This window comes from Mobula birostris, chromosome 25 (assembly GCF_030028105.1).
Source record: "Mobula birostris isolate sMobBir1 chromosome 25, sMobBir1.hap1, whole genome shotgun sequence".
Lineage (NCBI taxonomy): Eukaryota > Metazoa > Chordata > Chondrichthyes > Myliobatiformes > Myliobatidae > Mobula > Mobula birostris.
The window spans coordinates 45,515,011-45,532,955 of NC_092394.1; the positions used below are offsets into that span (position 1 = coordinate 45,515,011).

General features: G+C 39.7%; 1 protein-coding gene across 2 annotated transcripts in view; it reads right to left on the minus strand.

Annotated features, from left to right (window-relative positions):
* Positions 1-816: 816 nt before the first annotated feature.
* dtx2 (deltex 2, E3 ubiquitin ligase) overlaps positions 817-17,945 on the minus strand; it is a 57,108-nt gene continuing 39,979 nt past the window's right edge. For both annotated transcript variants that reach the window (XM_072243702.1, XM_072243701.1), the window contains 5 exons: positions 7,677-7,744; positions 5,514-5,672; positions 4,883-5,044; positions 3,237-3,326; positions 817-1,909 (listed from right to left, as the gene is read on the minus strand). In XM_072243702.1, the coding sequence (XP_072099803.1) occupies positions 1,685-1,909; positions 3,237-3,326; positions 4,883-5,044; positions 5,514-5,672; positions 7,677-7,744 (704 nt within the window). In that variant the 3' untranslated portion in view covers positions 817-1,684. The remainder of the gene's footprint in view (positions 1,910-3,236; positions 3,327-4,882; positions 5,045-5,513; positions 5,673-7,676; positions 7,745-17,945) is intronic.

Genomic DNA, 17,945 nt, shown 5'->3' on the forward strand with positions numbered 1-17,945 from the left:
GGGTCTTTTGGTGGGAGGTGTGGAGAAAGAGCACCAGAGAAGACACCTGGAGGATCCCAACCAAAAGGGGAGACCCTATTGCAAGGAGTGCTTCATGAGGCAGAGGACTCCAAGAAAGCAAGTTTTATCTGTGGTTGGTGAAGAGAATTCACCGCCATGAGTAAAGCTACTCCCAGCTACTACAGAAATGAGCTCCAATATTTGTGCACATTTACACTGGTCTAACTAATGGGGCTTTTCATCTTTTTCTTTCTCTATTAACAGTTTGATAAGGTTGAGACTTGGTAAATATACTTTATAATTTTATGCTGGTGTACAATCTGTCTTTTCTGAGCTACCGATAACTGCATGAGCAGTATTTACACAGCATTTGCTCAAATAGAGGTTCTTTTAATCCAAACACCCTGATATTCTTGTATGGTTGAACTCCAAATCATACTGACCTATATTGCTTATGAAAGGTGGCCTTCTCACAAGCCAAGTTGGTGTACCAGCCCCAGTGAGAGGGTTGCATATGTAATACACACAAAATGCTGGAGGAACTCAGCAGACCAGGCAGCTACTATGGAAAACAGTAAACTGTTAGTTTCTGACTGAGACCGTTCATTAGGACCTACTTCATATGTCACTGATAATAAAACATGATTCTGAATAACTTTAGCAGATGCACAAAGGATGAGTCACAAGCAATTTAACCTCCTTACACAAAGTCTTGCGTTCACTGTTGCTGGAGGTATAGTAAAACGCATGTAGAACCAAAATTACCTGAAAATAGAGGTTACATGGAATATAACTGATGCCAATGGCTTTGTTTTTGTTTTAAAGAAAACTTTATTACATGGAAATCACTGTTAATTATAAGGCCTCCCTGAGCACAATAGAAAAGTAATTTCATTAAAAATTATAGTACCTTGTCATAGGTATGAAACAGGCTATAGGAATTGGGCACAAAACTAAACAATTTATGCACACTAGACTGTACAGCCCCACACAACTAAGATCAGACAGAGCAGTGCATGTTTAAGATTCCACTGTTTCAGCCTGCCAAGATCCAGTACTAGTGCACATGCTATGAACATCTATTGTCTTACCCCCTAGGATGAAAATAATATTGTACGTTAAAACGCTCCATTATCCAACACTGCCGTGATCACATGGTAAGTGCACATGCTGCAAGATTCCACTGCCTGCTTCCATGTGAGCCCCAGACTTATTTTTAATGCCTGTGGTTGAAAGGAGAATGATGTACACAAGAATTCCAAGTTCTATAGTTCTTAATATTGCTGCCGCTGTCAAATATGATGCAACAATGCTCAAGAAACTATGTAATCAAACAAGATTAAATTAGTTCAATTCCTTGCTGGTTAATGCTTTGCGTAAACATTATACTGGAGGTGTTCCTAAGTGCCAGGAAAAGGAATGGGGTGAAGGGAAACCATGTGAGTCCAGCTCAGCTAGATTTGGCTTTGAATGGAACATCTACTACCAGTGCTGCAGTTACAAACAATTAGACTTAAGATGCAGCCTGTGCACCCTCACTTCACTATCCAAGCTGTGGTGGCTGATTCTGCATTAACAAAAGACTTAAGTAAAATAAAGCACAGCTCGTACTCCAAAGAGTGCAACAGATGGAAGTATCTCTAGAAGCACACTGAATCAAAAGTTCATTCAAGATAACATTCAGTTATTGCCTAAGACAGTCTACAGTTACACCCTGCGCAGCTAGTTCTCCGAGGACGTTATCGAGATAGTTGGGGTCTGGAAATCCATGGCCAGAGACATTGGATCCCTTCTCCGTTTTATGGTGAATTTCATTCCAAACTACTGTATCCGTTTCTCCAGTTGTACTTGATGTGCCCACTGTGAAAATCAGCCTTCTGTTCCATGCTACTTTCAATAGCTCCAGAACCTAAAATAAAAGATTCATATTAGTTTTTATTCAATCTTTGACAACTATGCATGCATGGCTACCATACGAGAATACTATACACTGAAGCTTTGGAAAGGATTAATATCATCAGTTTCTCATCAATTTACTTCCCTAGCATTGAAGTAAGAAAATTCACAGTAGGCTTCCAATGAGTCCTAGTATCTGAAGATGAATCGAAGTGTCACAGGAAGTCAGAACATGTCGGAGGCCTCTGCACTCGGGTGATATCTCTCTCTATGGTTAGAGTTTGTTGCCGATTCTTGAGTTGGGGAAAAGCTTGAAATAAAAGCGGTGCTACACAGACTGCAGCATCAAAGCAGTGACTGTTCGTGTCCCTTGTCACTGTGGAAGCAGTGATATCTCTCTCCCTTATTAGAGAGCTGAGGGATGTTGAACTGTTGGGATGAACTGTAGTTTTTGATGGACTGCAGACCATGGTATCACTTTGGGGCTTTGCTGTTGCTTGCCTAGTGGGTGGTGGGAGTGCTGATGCTTTCTGGTAAATCTGGGGTGGCAGGGAGGGGAGGATTGATGCTGCTTATGTATGGGGGGAGGGGTTCTGGATTCTTAAGTTTTTTTCTGTCATTCGTTCTTTGGGATGTTCTTCTGTTTCCTGGATGTTTGCGGAGAGTAAGAATTTCAGGTTGTATTGTATACATTCTGATATTAAATGGAACCATTGAAGCTGCAAAGAACTGCCTATTTCTGAAGGTCATCTGAGGGTCTGACTGCAGGTCTCAACTGCTCTCTTGCCTACTCCCATTCTCAATCAATGGTAAAACAGGCTACTGACACACTCAGGGTGAGAGTGTACATGGAATGGAATGCTAAAGAGAGCATCTTATACAGCAAAGTATCAACACTATTAGAAACACAGAAAACCTACAGTACAATACAGGCCCTTCGGCCCACAAAGCTGTGCCAAGCATGTCCTTGCCTTAGAAATTACCTAGGGTTACCCATAGCCCTCTATTTTTCTTAAGCTCCATGTACTATTGGGGACATCTGTTAAGACAATAAGTAAAGGAACCTAAGTGGAATATTTGCACACATCTTAAGCATACACTTGAAATGGATGGCCAGCCACATAGTAGACTGCTGCCACTGGTACTAGTAGAACTTTGCTTCTGATGAGGAAAATAAAGAATTGACTTCCTTTAAAAAAAAAGACAATGATTCTAGTAGCCATATTCTTCCAATGAACTTCATTTCACAAAACTGGGCAATCTTTAATACCGGAATTGTCAGTAATCATGGCATGTTTGAGATTGTAATTGTTAAAGCAGATTTATACAAGTTATATTACCTGTCTTCCCTTCTCGTTGTAGGGCAGGTAGCAATGCCTGGGAAAGCCACGGGCAGTGTATGGTTTACCTGGGTTTGGGTGTTCTGGACCCTGTGAAAGATAGAGGTACCACATAAAAAAACAGAACCTTCCACTGCCATTCCCTTCCTGGGACTTCCTGAGGTTGCCAGACTGATTTCTAAATGAAGACAGCTCTGCACTGACAGACAGCCTTAAATGCTGGTCACATGAAAGCCAAAGTGTGTAGGCAAGTGATAGAATGGGGACAGGTTGGGGAAGAGATGAGGAATTAATGGGAATGTAGGAAGAATTTTTAAAGATTGGGACTGGTTAGACTTCATGGTTCGTGCAGACTCAATGGGCTAACAAGCCTGTTTCCTTGCTGCATCATTATGACCGAATCTCACATCCTCAATACAAATGGGCTTAATAACATTAGAATTTCTCCAAGAAATTCACAGCAGTTTACAACACTGAACACAATACCCTCGTTCTGATGTTCTAATGATGAATTTCAATGTCCAAGTTTCCATTCATACCCGTCCAAATGTTTGAGTTGGTATTATTCTAAGCAATTAGTATCAGCCCATACTTGCCTTCACCCTACCTGTTACAATATCTTACTTAACAGATGTGAAAGCAAAGGGTATAGAAAATATTGAACATGTTCTCATTGGAAGACACTAGCAAAAGCATAAATACATAGATGAGAAATCTATGTTTCTATGATGAATCAGTTTGCTATTTTAAACATTGCTTTTGAAATTTGACTGCACTTTGTTTCTGATTATTATTGAACTCAGAGAATTCAAGAATTCTTCACTGGGTGCTCTAATTGTGGTAAAGTCATTGAGTCTGACCTTCCATCATAGAAACTATAGATCCAAGACATCATTTCCACTAATACTTTAAAGGCATCAATTCTATCAATGAAGGGTTCAGAGGAGGTTCATAAAAATAATTCCCGGATTGAAAAGCTTGTCATATGAGGAGTGTTTGATGACTCTGATTCTCTATTCACTGGAATTAAGAATGAGGGGTGACATCATTGAAAACTATCAAGTGTTGAAAGGCCTCAATAGAGTGGATGTGGAGAGGGTGCTTCCTATGGTGAAGGAGTCCATGACCAAAGGACACAACCTCAGGATAGAGAGGTGTCCTTTTAGAATGGAGATGAGGAAATTCTTTAGCCAGGGCGTGGTGAATCTGTGCAATTTGTTGCCACAGGCAGCTGTGGAGGCTAAGTCACTGGGTATATTCAAGACTTAAGGCAGAAGTTGATAGATTCTTGATTAGTCAGGGCATGAAGGGAAAGGAAGAGAAGGCAGGAGATTGAGGCTGAAGGGGGGAATGGATCAGCCATGATGAAATGGCAGAGCAGACTCGATGGGCCAAATGGCTTAAATACGCTCCCATGTCTTATGGTCTAATACAGATAATTAGAACAATGTGCAAGTGTAAAACATCCAAACCAAAGAGGAATTATTTTAATAAATAGATTACATTTTTCTGTAATGTGACAATGATATAACCAAAACCAGCTATATACAGAAAATGCCAATTATATTCTTTAATAGTCTATCACAATCTAAATATTCTTGATATCATTTAATGCCTGCTGTCAGTAGTGACCGAGTGATCATTACCTGAATACCATGAGGAATGTTATACACAATTTGTATAGATCCAGTGTCTGGATATCCTGGAAGTGACTGCGGTAATAAATAAATATCCATTCTTCCTTTTGGCTGAGTTCCAGTTTTTTCACCATAAATTGTCTTACATGAAGGACACTGTAAACTTCCATCCTAAAAAATGAATTCAATTGTTTAATAAACATCTCTAATTTGGACATGATACTCTCAATGGGACAATACAACTTTCCCATGATAGCTAGCTAAGCAATAACTTGGGACATTGTTCATAACAAAATCTTCATATGATAGTTTCAACTAAGCAAGACAAAATGTTTGTTCTGTCTAGGCTGACGTGGTGAACTTTTAACTGACCCAATGGTGGAACATCTACTTTTTGCTTATTATGTTGTTTGAATTCTCACTAGCTTCTATTTAATAAGATCAGTGGGTGTAGTGAGCAAAGTATGAAGTATTCTTTAAGCAGTCTAAATTAATGTCCTTCTACACTGGTGTACAATAAATTCTTATCATTAGCAAAGTCCCACATCCTTCCCTTTTGGGGAAGGTTGCCAAGATCCCTTTAAAAAAAAAGGAAGACAACTATATTTAGTTTAATTAGATAAAAAGTGGCTTTTTGTACCTTGTTCCCATTTTCATACATGGCCATCATACATAGCAAGTGGAAGACATGGCCACACCTTCCGAGCTTCCCTATTGCATCCGACTTAAAGGTTCTTGCATTGGACATTCCATCGTATCCAGACAAGGCACTCAACTTCTCCATGCATATTATACAGTCCTGAAACACAAGTATTAATTTGTTAATATTATTTTGTGCTATATGTGAGATATGCATTGTGTTTTGCACCTTGGTCACAGAGGAACTGTTTCATTTAGCTCTATACATGTGTATGGTTGAATGACAATAAATTTAAATTTGAAAACAAGAGCAACATTTAGTTCTAGCAGTTTTAGACAGAACACCTTGTGTTGATATGCAATTTGTGATATTGGATACAATAGAAAACGAGCAGTACTATACCTTTGTCTTAAAATACATTTTTTAATGCAGCATTGCTCAGAAATCGCAGTTTTTGCAATTAAACACCAACAATAAATTTATCTGTGCCACTAACTTGAGGACAGCAAGTTATCTGAAGCAACCAACCTGTGGCCTCTTTTCAGATTGGTATACATCTTCACTTACTCAAAATGACGGCTATGACTATCTGTACTAGAACTAGCTGTAAGAATACTACAGCAGGTCCAAGCACCAAATCAAAGCTGATAATTTAGTACATCAATAACTAAGGAAGCTTATTTTGCTGTTCTGGTGGTTTTGCCAACAGGCTTCTCAATCACACTATCATACAAGTTATCCATGCTATAATTTTCTGCTTGTGGGATCTTGCTATGGTAACTTAACTCCCACTTTTGTCCACAATATATAGAAGAGAAAGTATTCAGTACTATGTCCCAATTGTGAAGCAGATTACCAGTCTTTAGGAATGAGTTACATGAGATTTTGTTTTAGAAAAATTATAGTGATCAGAGAATAATGACATACAACATAGAATTAGCCTGAAGAGTTAAGTATAATGGTAAGACCATGTAAAGGCTTATTGATTTGTGAGAGGCCTATCTTTATCCACAACAGCCAAACATTTGTTTTAGATGCTCCATCTAATTTGTTGCTGCATCAAAAGATCCGAAATCAGTTCAATTTCCACAAATGGAAGACAATCATATGCCAAATCACAGGATTTAACAGAAAACATACTGAAAGGCTTAATTTACTGTTAAGCAAAGTAAGTACAGTTTAAGCTCAACTATAGTTTTCTTTTGCATTTACACTTTCAAGTTACTGTTTGGATCCAGTAAATCCAACACTGGGCATCTCTGGACAGCCTTCAGCAGCCCACTATTACACCAGCATCTGCAATACTCATCTCATACCAGCATCTTCCCCTATTTCATCACAACCATAAAGCTGTGGTAAATGCGTACACTAACAGGGAGCCTATGTAGAATAGCTGATTTAGAATAAACAAGGTTACAGGAAAAACAACAAAAATAAACAGTTTATAAAAGTGTATTCATACACACCTAGCTGAAATACAAGTCTTTGGAATTTGAATAAGAATTTTAGCCCATGTTTTAGTTGCGGACTGTTCCGATGATATTCTGTGCAATGCTTCATTCTCATTTTCAGGAACCTTGCCACATTATGAAGAGGGTCTGTTCCCAGACTGTTACCAACTAATTATCTTTAATCACCAGAGAAAATTAGCAGGACCAAGCCATTTGTCTTTTACACCTGTTCCAGACATGAAGATTATAACTAAACATCTACTTCAGTATTATTTTTTTTGCACCACACTCTTATACCGTTAGTCCCTCAGACCAGAAATGTGTTGGTCATCTTGGATGAACTCAAAACACTAAACCTCCACAGCTCTCTAGGTTAGAAAATCCCAAAGATTTACAACTATCTGAAGAAATTTCAGTAAATCCCCAACCACTAAATTCCTCGCAGAACTGAAAGTAGTAGACTGGATAAAAGAACACTAGTTTTAGGAAAATAAAAGAAAAAAAGGTACAGTGCTCATAAAAAGGTAGCCAATATATTGATTGGAGGGTTATAGTTCAGAAGGAACACAACTATTGAAGGTACAGATTTCAGTTTTATTTGAAGGACAAAAAGCCAAACTGAAACTGAAAAAGGGAAACTTAAGATTTCTGCTAAACTGCCCAAGTTTTTTCCACAAAAATTGCAAGTATTCCATTAATAATTTGATTTCACCTCATCCAGATGTTCCTCTATTCTTGTCATGTACTTCTTTACCACTTCTTCTGGATCTTTCACTGTTTCTGTAATAGAAGAAATGGAAAAAAGATGATACCACAATTAAAGCAAAACTGTGCTTACTCAATGTTTATGCAAGATACATTACTCCAATTGTAAGACTCCTCCAAGTTTCATTAATTCCTCTGGATATAATTGAAAAAAAATTACAAACAGTAAAAATGGCTAAAAAGTGAGATCAATTTGAAATATGATGCCCTATGCAAAAGATTTCAGATAAACAAATGCTTAACTATCACTATTTTCTCATAGTAAGATGCACAACATTGTGATTTTCGCAGTACACCCCAATACATTCTCCTGTAGCTTTTGGATATGTACACAAACTAAAGACAAATTACGTTACCACAGCTACTAAGCTGCTGAGGGTAACTGCGAAATCAACTGATGTCAACATTAGCCACTGAATCAAATTGTAGGAATTTACAGGCCAAATAGATTCTAATCAGTCCATCGCATTGACACAGATCAAAAATATTTATTTAGAATTACCACTCCACCTTTCCTTGATCTATGACTTATGAAATGCCATTCAGATTCATTGTGATTTTTGCCTTAATTTTAAGCAAGGAGTGTCATATTCTTACCATCAGCAAGATGATTTCTTCCTTTAAACCCTCAACTTTCTTCTTGAGAAAAAAGACAATCAAAGGCCATGGGAAGACTGGCACAGAAGAGAGATTAAGGCCTGATCAACCACGATTAGATAACATGGTGGAACAGGCAGTTCACACTTGCACCTGTGTCGTGCAACTTGTATTCAACAAATACCTTTTATCTCAAGCCTCAAGTTATTGAAATATCTGCTGAGGTCAAGACATCTTTCCATTCATCCAGTCCTGTTCTCTTAATTTTATGCAATTTTAAATTTTCATGCTTTACACCAATGTTTGCCCAACCTTTTTTTAGCCTAACACCCCCTAAAGCACTTACATACTTGCCAATGCCCCTCTTAGGCACAACATACTTTCCGGCACCCCCATAGTGTAAAAATATGCCTACCATATGCCAACATGAGAAAAATGATCTGTTTTAAATTTTTTTTGTCTTCAAACTTAGCTTACACAGTACCTGTGCACTGTACAGCAGCTTCAACAATGTGATCCTTGAGTCTGTTTTTTTTACAAGAGTTGAAATACTGTAAGAAGTCCCAAATCCCCACGTGTAACAATATCTAAGTGATTTCTGTTTTTGTGATTATGTGGTTCACTGCACAAAAGCCTCTTTCAACAAGGTAGGATGAAAAAGCAATGAAGAGCAGTTTGGCTCATCTCCAAAGACCAGGAAAATTCATATGATAGTGTAGCCACCTACCACAAAAGGCGACTTTTTTGAAAAGCATGTTTGCTTCTTCTTCATTCTGACTTCTGATCATCTCTTCTTGCAAGCTCTCTTCCTGTTCTTCTGCCTTGCAAAGAAATGGGTTAATTACCCAGTCTGGAGTTTCCAGATTGTTCAGATTCTTGAATTGATTCTGAAAATCCTTCTTCAGTGACCGCAGATGTAAGCAGTACTCTTGCAAATCACCATCTGTGAAATAGTGTCATACTTTCAACGCAGGGAAACTGAGAACATTCTTCTCCCAATGTTTCACTTATATATTTCCAATTTTCTGATAAAAGTGGATACTGCACTTTTTGCCTGGATTAAATTGAAATTCTCAACCTGCAGTTTCATATTTAGAAGGTTCATTTTGTCATACAGATAAGCTAGGTATGCCACATCTCCACGTAGAAGTTCAATCTTGTTTCCTAAGCTCTTGTTGACTGATCTTTTTGACACTGCGGCTGAATTTTTGCTCAAAGAAACATTTTAAGCAAAGTCTTTTGACAGCCAAAACATTTCAGTGTGAAGAAACATTGAAACTCTTCATTATCTTAGCCATAAATGGCAAAATATTCTATTTAGTGGATGAGCTTTAATTTTGTTGATAGCAGGTATTACAAGAGCCATACTTGAAAAAAAAATAAATCACTGGCTGAGATTTCTGGCTGCGAGATGTTGACAATGAATTGCAAACAGACTTGAATTTTTTTCATAAATGCAACTAAATCAGCATGGTGACCTGTCATATATGGTGCTCCAGCTGTTGCACAAGAAATAGTGTTCCTAATCTAAAAATACTTTTATCCTCAATATACATTTTGAGCTTGTCGTAGATTGATCCTCCATTGATATTTATTTTTAACTTTTTACAAGAGAATCTTCATAAACACTTCCATTTTTGATAAACTATACATATGCCATTACCAATGCCTTGTCTCACACAGTTGACTCTTCCAGTTGTATCCCAAATTGTCTTTTGTAGCTCTGTGCATAGTTGATACTCAATGCCTTCACTCATTTCATTAATACAAGCTACAGAGTTATTACTCAGAGGAACTGATTTTAAAATACTGGTAACACACATCAAAGTTGCTGGTGAACGCAGCAGGCCAGGCAGCATCTCTAGGAAGAGGTACAGTCGACGTTTCAGGCCGAGACCCTTCATCAGGACTAATTGAAGGAACAGTGAGAAGAAGTGTCACGAACATAGGTAGGAAGGGATTGAACAAGGGGGGATAAAACCTCCGACATGGTACCTCGACACGTTTTTATCCCCCCTTGTTCAATCCCTTCCTACCTATGTTCGTGACACTTCTTTTTCCCCTCCCCCCCTCTTAAAATACTGGTATCCATTTTGAGAACAATGCTGAACATTTTTGATACAGCAGGCATTTATTAATCTTTCACCGAGTGCATGACGTTTTCCACACTTTGCTATCATTCTGGAAATGTTAAAAAAAAACAATGAGACCACTGTCAAGGTCATTGACTTGAGTGTGCAACACTTTTCAAATACTTCTTTCATCTTCTGGAATGGAGTAATATCACAAATACCCTTTTCAGGGTGTCTTTTACCGAAGTATTCACGCACTCTGGGTATTTCATTAGACAGTGCAGTATTACAAACAGACATATGGGGCATCGCTGATCTGACCAGAACCCCATGCTCCAGGTGTGTGACACTGAACTGAAGCACTTTCTGTGGTTTGTTTCTTAGCAGGATTAGAAATCAAGGCTTCACTCTCTTCAGACTCAGATCGCACCGTACATTAAATTTATCGTTAACTGGGGTAAATTAAAATAAAAAATTAACACAAACTGGGAATGCCTACTGGATGTGGACGATGGTAGCGAGTTGACACAGATGGAACAATGATAGCAGCACGTAAAGGAGTATAGAGGCAACGATGAAGACAATCAGTGAAGTTTACTTTAATAAGGATTAGGATTGAAATTTGAATGTTAGTCGACAGAGTGGGTGCTCACCAAGCTACCTTTAAACTATTCCAGTTAGCGTAATTGATCAATCATGCAAGGTCTCAATCTCCAAAGGTGGTTCTCAGTCGCACATATGAAGCGGAGGTTGCTTTGAACACCTCAAGAAGAATCCTTGGGGTTGGCAGGTTCACTGATCGGCTCTATTTCACCATTTGTTTCTGGACAACGCTGTACTGTTGCATGACCTGATTTCCATAGATCTAGTAGAGAAAGTTAGAGGGTGTACTTGACTTACCAACAGTTAAATTGTATGAACTTGTTCCGCACCGTGAGCCAAGGAGACTGCTGGTTACCCTGGTTGCTAATTTATACATCCCCAATAATGTCTGTTTGGTTGGTAAGCTCAGAAAAGATTGCTGAGTTTCACAGGCGTTGTGACGACACACACTCAACGCCTTCAGAGCTATGGTTCTTCCTGTGTTGCAGTGTCTCATCTTGTTTTTGTTGGGTTTTTTTTTTTAAGTGCCTGCTCCACCATCAGTCAGTCAGGTCTTGTGCCTCAAGTTAAGGTGCTGCATACCACCCCCCCCTTAATGGCTCCTTTGGACACATAACCACCCCTTTGGGGGGCATTACTGCCCACGTAGGGAATCACTGCTTTACACTAAAGTAAACAGGCACATTTCTTCAACCGTAACTACCCTTCTCCCTCACACATCAATAACCTAGATGTCATTTGAATCATGTCTGCTGTTCACACATTTTCTGTGACACAGCTACTAGAATTTTAGCTTTAGCTAAGGTCAACTTGTACTTTATGGATTCCTAATAATGTCTCTAACCTTGTATTCTATATTGGCGAGGAGGCACCTGTACATCCCCTTATGAACGCTCATTTGCCTGTGAAGGTGTACTCCAACATCCATCTGATCTATTCAAACACACACTCACTTGTGCATTTTCATTTCTTGTTTGTACGCCAACTCAAAGCTACCTTTCACTTCTCCAGACTGAATTCAATTTGCCATTTCCCTTCCCTCGTGACCAATCCATTAATTCCTTTCTGTAGTTTAAATCTTTCTTCCTCACAACAGAAGAAACTTATATTGTGAACACTGCAATTATCTTAATCTTACTCTTACATTCAAGATTACATTTTTATTACACCATATATCATAAAAATATACCTCACAGAACCCAATACAAATCAGCCTTCCAGTCAGTAAACCATTCAAACTCTGTTGGTAATTTTGAAATTGTAATCCTCATTAAACCAGCGTTTTGTCACCAGGCTTAAGCATTTCACAGAATCAAAGCCTCTTATTGTTGTATGTGCATGGTTTAACTGGATTAGAGCACAGCAGTATGGGATCCATTCCTTCTCCATATGGTCCCACTCCAAATCACTTCCCTGGATTTCCTCTTTAAAAAAAAAGGCAAACACAACTTCTGTTAATGAGATACAGCAGCTGAGTTTTTAAATGGGGCAGTAACCTGCTGCAATGAAGATCACAGAGCAGCTTTGCTCATGCCAGTATTCCCTCCTTGATTGCATCCTATTGCCAAGGAACATAAACAATCTCTCCCTTCTTGTTCAAATTACTTCACTAATTTGTCCAATTGAAATTGTGCAAAAATATCCACCATACCTTTATTAACACTTCAATTCAATCTACTGGACAAATTGAACCTTCTTCAAAGTAAATTCCTACAATTAGCATCAGCTGAGAAATGGAAAGCTTTCATGGACAAATTCATGAAATTTAATTAAAAGCTACAATGTGCACCAAGACTGATTCTCCCAAAACTTGCACAGAAAGTCAATTCACACATAATAGGCTAATATTTTGATCAAGTTTACACTATGTCAGAGGAGAAAAAAAACTCTCTAAAGCAAGAGATAAAATGCAGTACTTTTTTAAAACATTAATTCAATGGTTGGAGGGAAAAATACTACAAACACTAATTGTGTAAGAGTTGAACACTATAACAGCACATCCCCATTAAGATGAATATTTAACATTCTTGGGATCATTTACTAATATCACATCTTTTCCAATACTGGATTGATCTGAATTGGAGCGAGATGTGATGGGGAATTTGATCAGATTTCAATAAACTGTTCAGCTGCTTTAAGAACATTCCAAATGTCACTTACACAACAGATCCTCTGGCATTCTATTCTCTCATTGTCTATAGCTTAGAAAATGCCTACATTTAGTTTTTCCTCACCATTTCTCCCCATACACAAATCTATAATCTTTGTTCATTCACTTCCCTAAATGCCAAGCCCTTCAAACTCTTTCTCCTTCATCCCCTGCTTTTTAAAAGGTTCATCAAGACACAACTCTTTGGCCAAACTTTGGACATCTGTTTTAATCTCGACCCACAACTTGGATCAAATTTTGTAACCCAACTACAGCCAATAGTCATTCTTTCAACTGCTCCCAAAATTACAGGCCAAACTTGCTGCCTAGAGCAACATATTTGTGCTGAAGGATCAATAAATAAAGTCCAAGCTTACTGTTTTGTTACTCAAAACTATCCCTAAATGGTGAGGTGATATGTGGGGTCAGAACCTTGTAAGGTGTGGTATCAACATTCACAACGACGAACAATTGGAAAGGTGATTGTTAAAGACTTGTGCACAATCCTCAGACTTTCCCAGTTGTCCAAACCGTCCATGGCTTTGAATATTTCCAACATTCAAAGTATGAAAGGCTTAACATCTTTACCTGGTCAAAACACTGAAATTGACCCAAGTGGTCAAATCAATCCTCATGAATGGCTCAAGGTAGCCAGTCACCTCTTTCCCCGGAGCAGCAAGGGATAGGCGACAAATGCAGGCTTGTCAACGACCCAAGTCAATATTTCTGTGCTGAATAATCCACTTATATTTTCATGGAATGGACCAAAAGATTCTTCAGAAAAGAATTAAAATATTAAAAGAAATTTGAACATATGCAAACATCAACAACAACATACCACTGAGAGCTGGTGCTCTGGGAGAAGAGGAAAGAATGATAAGCCTCAGATTAACAATGCCTCAGATTATTTGCTGAGTAACTAAATCCGTACCTTGGTTCACTGCCGAAATCACATAAGCCAATCTCAGAGGTTTTGTATTCTCTGATGTCATATGATATCCCTGGTAGTTTTCTGCTCATTGTTCATCCTAATATCGACAGACAAAGCACTCCTGAAAGCAACCCCTGTAACTCTAAAGCACAGAAGCTAACACTTGATGGGCTAAGCTTCCAAATCCAAACATCCAGCCACAAATATGCAATAGCCACTTCACATGGGTAGGCGATTAGCACACTGCACAGGATGCACAGACAGAAGCTGTTAGCACTTCAGAATCAGATTTAATATCACCTGCATATGTCGCAAAATTTGTTAACCACAGCAGCAGTACAATGATAAATAAAGAGAAAAAAACTGTTACACAAGTATATGTTTATTAAATGAGATAAAATTAGTGCAAAACAAAAAGAAGTAGTGATGTAGTGTTCATGGGTTCAATGAACATTTAGAAATTAGATAGTAGAGGGGAAGAAGCTGTTCCTGAATCACTGAGTGTGCGTCTTCAGACTTCTGCGTCTTCCTCCGATGGTAACGGTGTGAAGGGGGCTTGTCCTGGGTGGTGGGGGTCCTTAACATGATGGACGCCGCCTTCTTAAGGCACCACTCCTTGAGGTCGTCTTGGATACCACAGAGGTTGGTACCCATGGTAGATAATTTTACAAGTTTTACCAGCTTTTTGCAATCTTGTGCAGTTGCTCCCCCCTCCCCATACCAGACAGTGATGCAGCCAGTCAGGTGGCTTTCCACAGTACATTTGTTGAAACTTTCAAGTGTTTTAGCTGACAAACCTTATATCCTCAAACTCCAATTGACATATAGCCACTGTCACTAGGACTAACAACTGAATGTGCAAAGCTAATTTGCTGAATTCAAGATCCTTTAACTGTAAATCATGCACTAATTTTTATTGACCTTCAGTAGCTGCAGCAGACTCAAGGACCCCCAAGACGGTTTCTCACCTTTCAAGTACCACTGGTGTAGTATTAAGCTTTCAGTTTTAGGCTCATCTAAACTGAAATAGTCTGCAACATAAATAATGTTTTAAACTGTGTAATAATACACAATACCTGGCTCATGGAATGCTCTCTAAACTTCTCTAGAACCTCCAACACTGAAGTTACCACATATTTCTCCTGTTTGAGTCACAAGTGTTTCTTTTTCCATGCTTAAATTGAGAGAGAATGGATGGCACAGTAGCATAATGATATTACAGTACCAGTGACCTGAGTTCAATTCCCACCTGTCTGAAAGGAATTTCCACATTCTCCTCGTGACCATGTGGGTGCTCTGGATTCCTCCCACAATCAAAGACATACAAGCTAGGTTAATTAGTCAAATGGATGCAATTAGGGCATGCTACAGTGTTGTGCCACTAAGTAAAATTAAAATAAAGACTAATCACCCCCAACGTCATGGGTCAGAAGTCCATACAAGTCCAGAGGTCAAGGTCTGATGGTCAAAGTCCCACGATTGGCAGGTCCTGGGGTCCATATCCAGAGGTAGATGAAGTCAAAGGCAAAGCCATAGATTGAAGTTTAGAGGTCAGCATGTTCAGAGGTTGAAGCCTGAAGACCAGAGTTGGTAAGTCCAGGGTGAGAGATGCAAAGATCGCAGCTTGTTCAGAGGTCAGAGAGTTCGGGGCCAAGGACTGGAGGTGGTAGGTCGCGGGGACGCAGACTTTGGAGGTATGTGTCTGTGTCTGCATCATGCTGGTGCCAGACTGTGTGACAACACTTGCAAATTGCCCATAACGTATCCTTAGGTACTTTGGTTGTTAAGGAAACTGACGGACTGTGCTGTGTGTTTTGATGTACATGTGATAAATATAAATCTGAAGTGTTGGCTCATCTCCAATTCTAACAAGCCTGGGTTCCAAGTTGGGTGGCACAAGCTCAACTTACCACCAGAAATGCAGTGTGGATTTTGCTTCACTTCATTTTCTGGAGACAAGCAAATAGAATCAAATATTTTGCAGTCATTCATTGACAGCATGCCCATTTCAAATGGAAGTAAAATTATTAATGAAGCAGCTGAAGACAGGAAGAGGAGGAGAAGATGGCGGCGCGACGCAGCGCTCAGCGGCCACTCTGCTGAATGATATCTGTTACTTGTCAAGTAGGGTGCCGTGCACAATTCTGATTTGCTGGAGACAGACGTGACAGCACGGAGAAGCATCTGGAGAAACTTCTGAAATGCCTTCTTCGCTGCCGCTGCTACTGTGTGATCCAGAATCTCCGGAGAAGGCCCCGAGTCCTCCGCTTTGCTTGTTGCTTGGCGGCCGGGGCGGGGTCGAAGTGCTCGGCAGAGATGGTGCTCGGTGTAGGAGGGCTGGTCGGAGGCTCGAAGTTTTCGGATGGACTCAGAGTCGGCTATGGTCAGGTGCTTCCAATGCATTGGCAGTTGTCGGGGCCTGGAGGTTTATGGCAGGGAGAGTTTCTCCCTTTTGCCGCCTGCTTCAGGATTATCGGGAGTCAATCGGAATTTGAGACGTTTTTTTTTTTGTTTTTTTTTACTGTGCCCAAGGTCTGCTCTTTATCAAATTATGGTATTGCCTTGCACTGCTGTAACTATATGTTATAATTATGTGGTCTTGTCAGTGTTAGTCTTTGGTTTGTCCTGTTTTTTTTTGTGATATCACTCTGGAGGAACATTGTATCATTTCTTAATGCATGCATTTCTAAATGACAATAGACAAGGACTGAGTGTCCTCATAATCTAAAAAAACCAGCTGAAGACAGTTAGGACTAGGACTCTATACCCCAAGGAACTCCTGCAGTGATCAACTTTGGACTAGGGTGATTGACCTTCAATTATATTTCTGTATAAAGTATGACTTTCATCACTGGAATGTTTTCCCTCTGATAGCCACTGTCTTCAATTTTACCAAGAAATTTCGATGTCCTACTTGGTTAATGTATCGCTTTGAGTTAATAGCACTCACTCTCATTTGATCTCTAGAAGTCTGCTTTGAGATTCATGTCTGGACCAGGTGGTACTACCTACTACTAGACTGGGACTACAGCAGGTAGTGAGGGAACCAACAAGAGGGGAAAACCACACAACCCCGTTCTCACCATCCTGTCTGCCGCGGAAGCATCTGTCCATGACGACATTGGTAGAAGTAACCACCACATAGTATTTGTGGAGTCTAAATCCAATTTCCACATTGAAGAAAGCCTCCACCGCGTTGTGTGGCACTACCACCGCGTTAAATGGGATAGACTTCAATTAGATCTAGCAGCCCAAGACTGGGCATTTAGGAGGCACTGTGAGCTATCAGCAACAGAATTGTACTCAACTACAATCTGTAACTTCATGGCCCAGCATATCCCCCACTCTAACATTACCAAAAGACCAGGGATCAACCCAATGAAGAGTGCAGAAGGGCATGCCAAGAACAACACTAGGCATACCTCAATATGAGGTGTCACCCTGGTGAAGCCATAATACAGGACTACTTGCATGCCGAACACCATAAGCAGCAAGTAATAGACAGAGCTGAGTGATTCCACAACCAGCAGAACAGATCTAGGCTCTGTGGTCCTGCCACATCCAGCTGTGGACGGTAGTGGACAATCAAACAACTCACTGGATGAGGCAACTCCACAAATATCTCCGTCCCCAGTTATACAGGAGCCCAGCACACCTGTGCAAAAGATACGGTTAAAGCATTTGCAACAATCTTCAGTCAGAAGTGTTGAGTAGATGATCCAGCTCAGCCTCCTCCAGAAGACCCCAGCATCCCAGATGTCAGTATGCAGCCAATCCAATTCACTCCACGTGATATCGAGAAACGGCTGAAAGTACTGGATACTGCGAAAACTATGGGCCCAGACAAAATCCTGGCAATAGTCC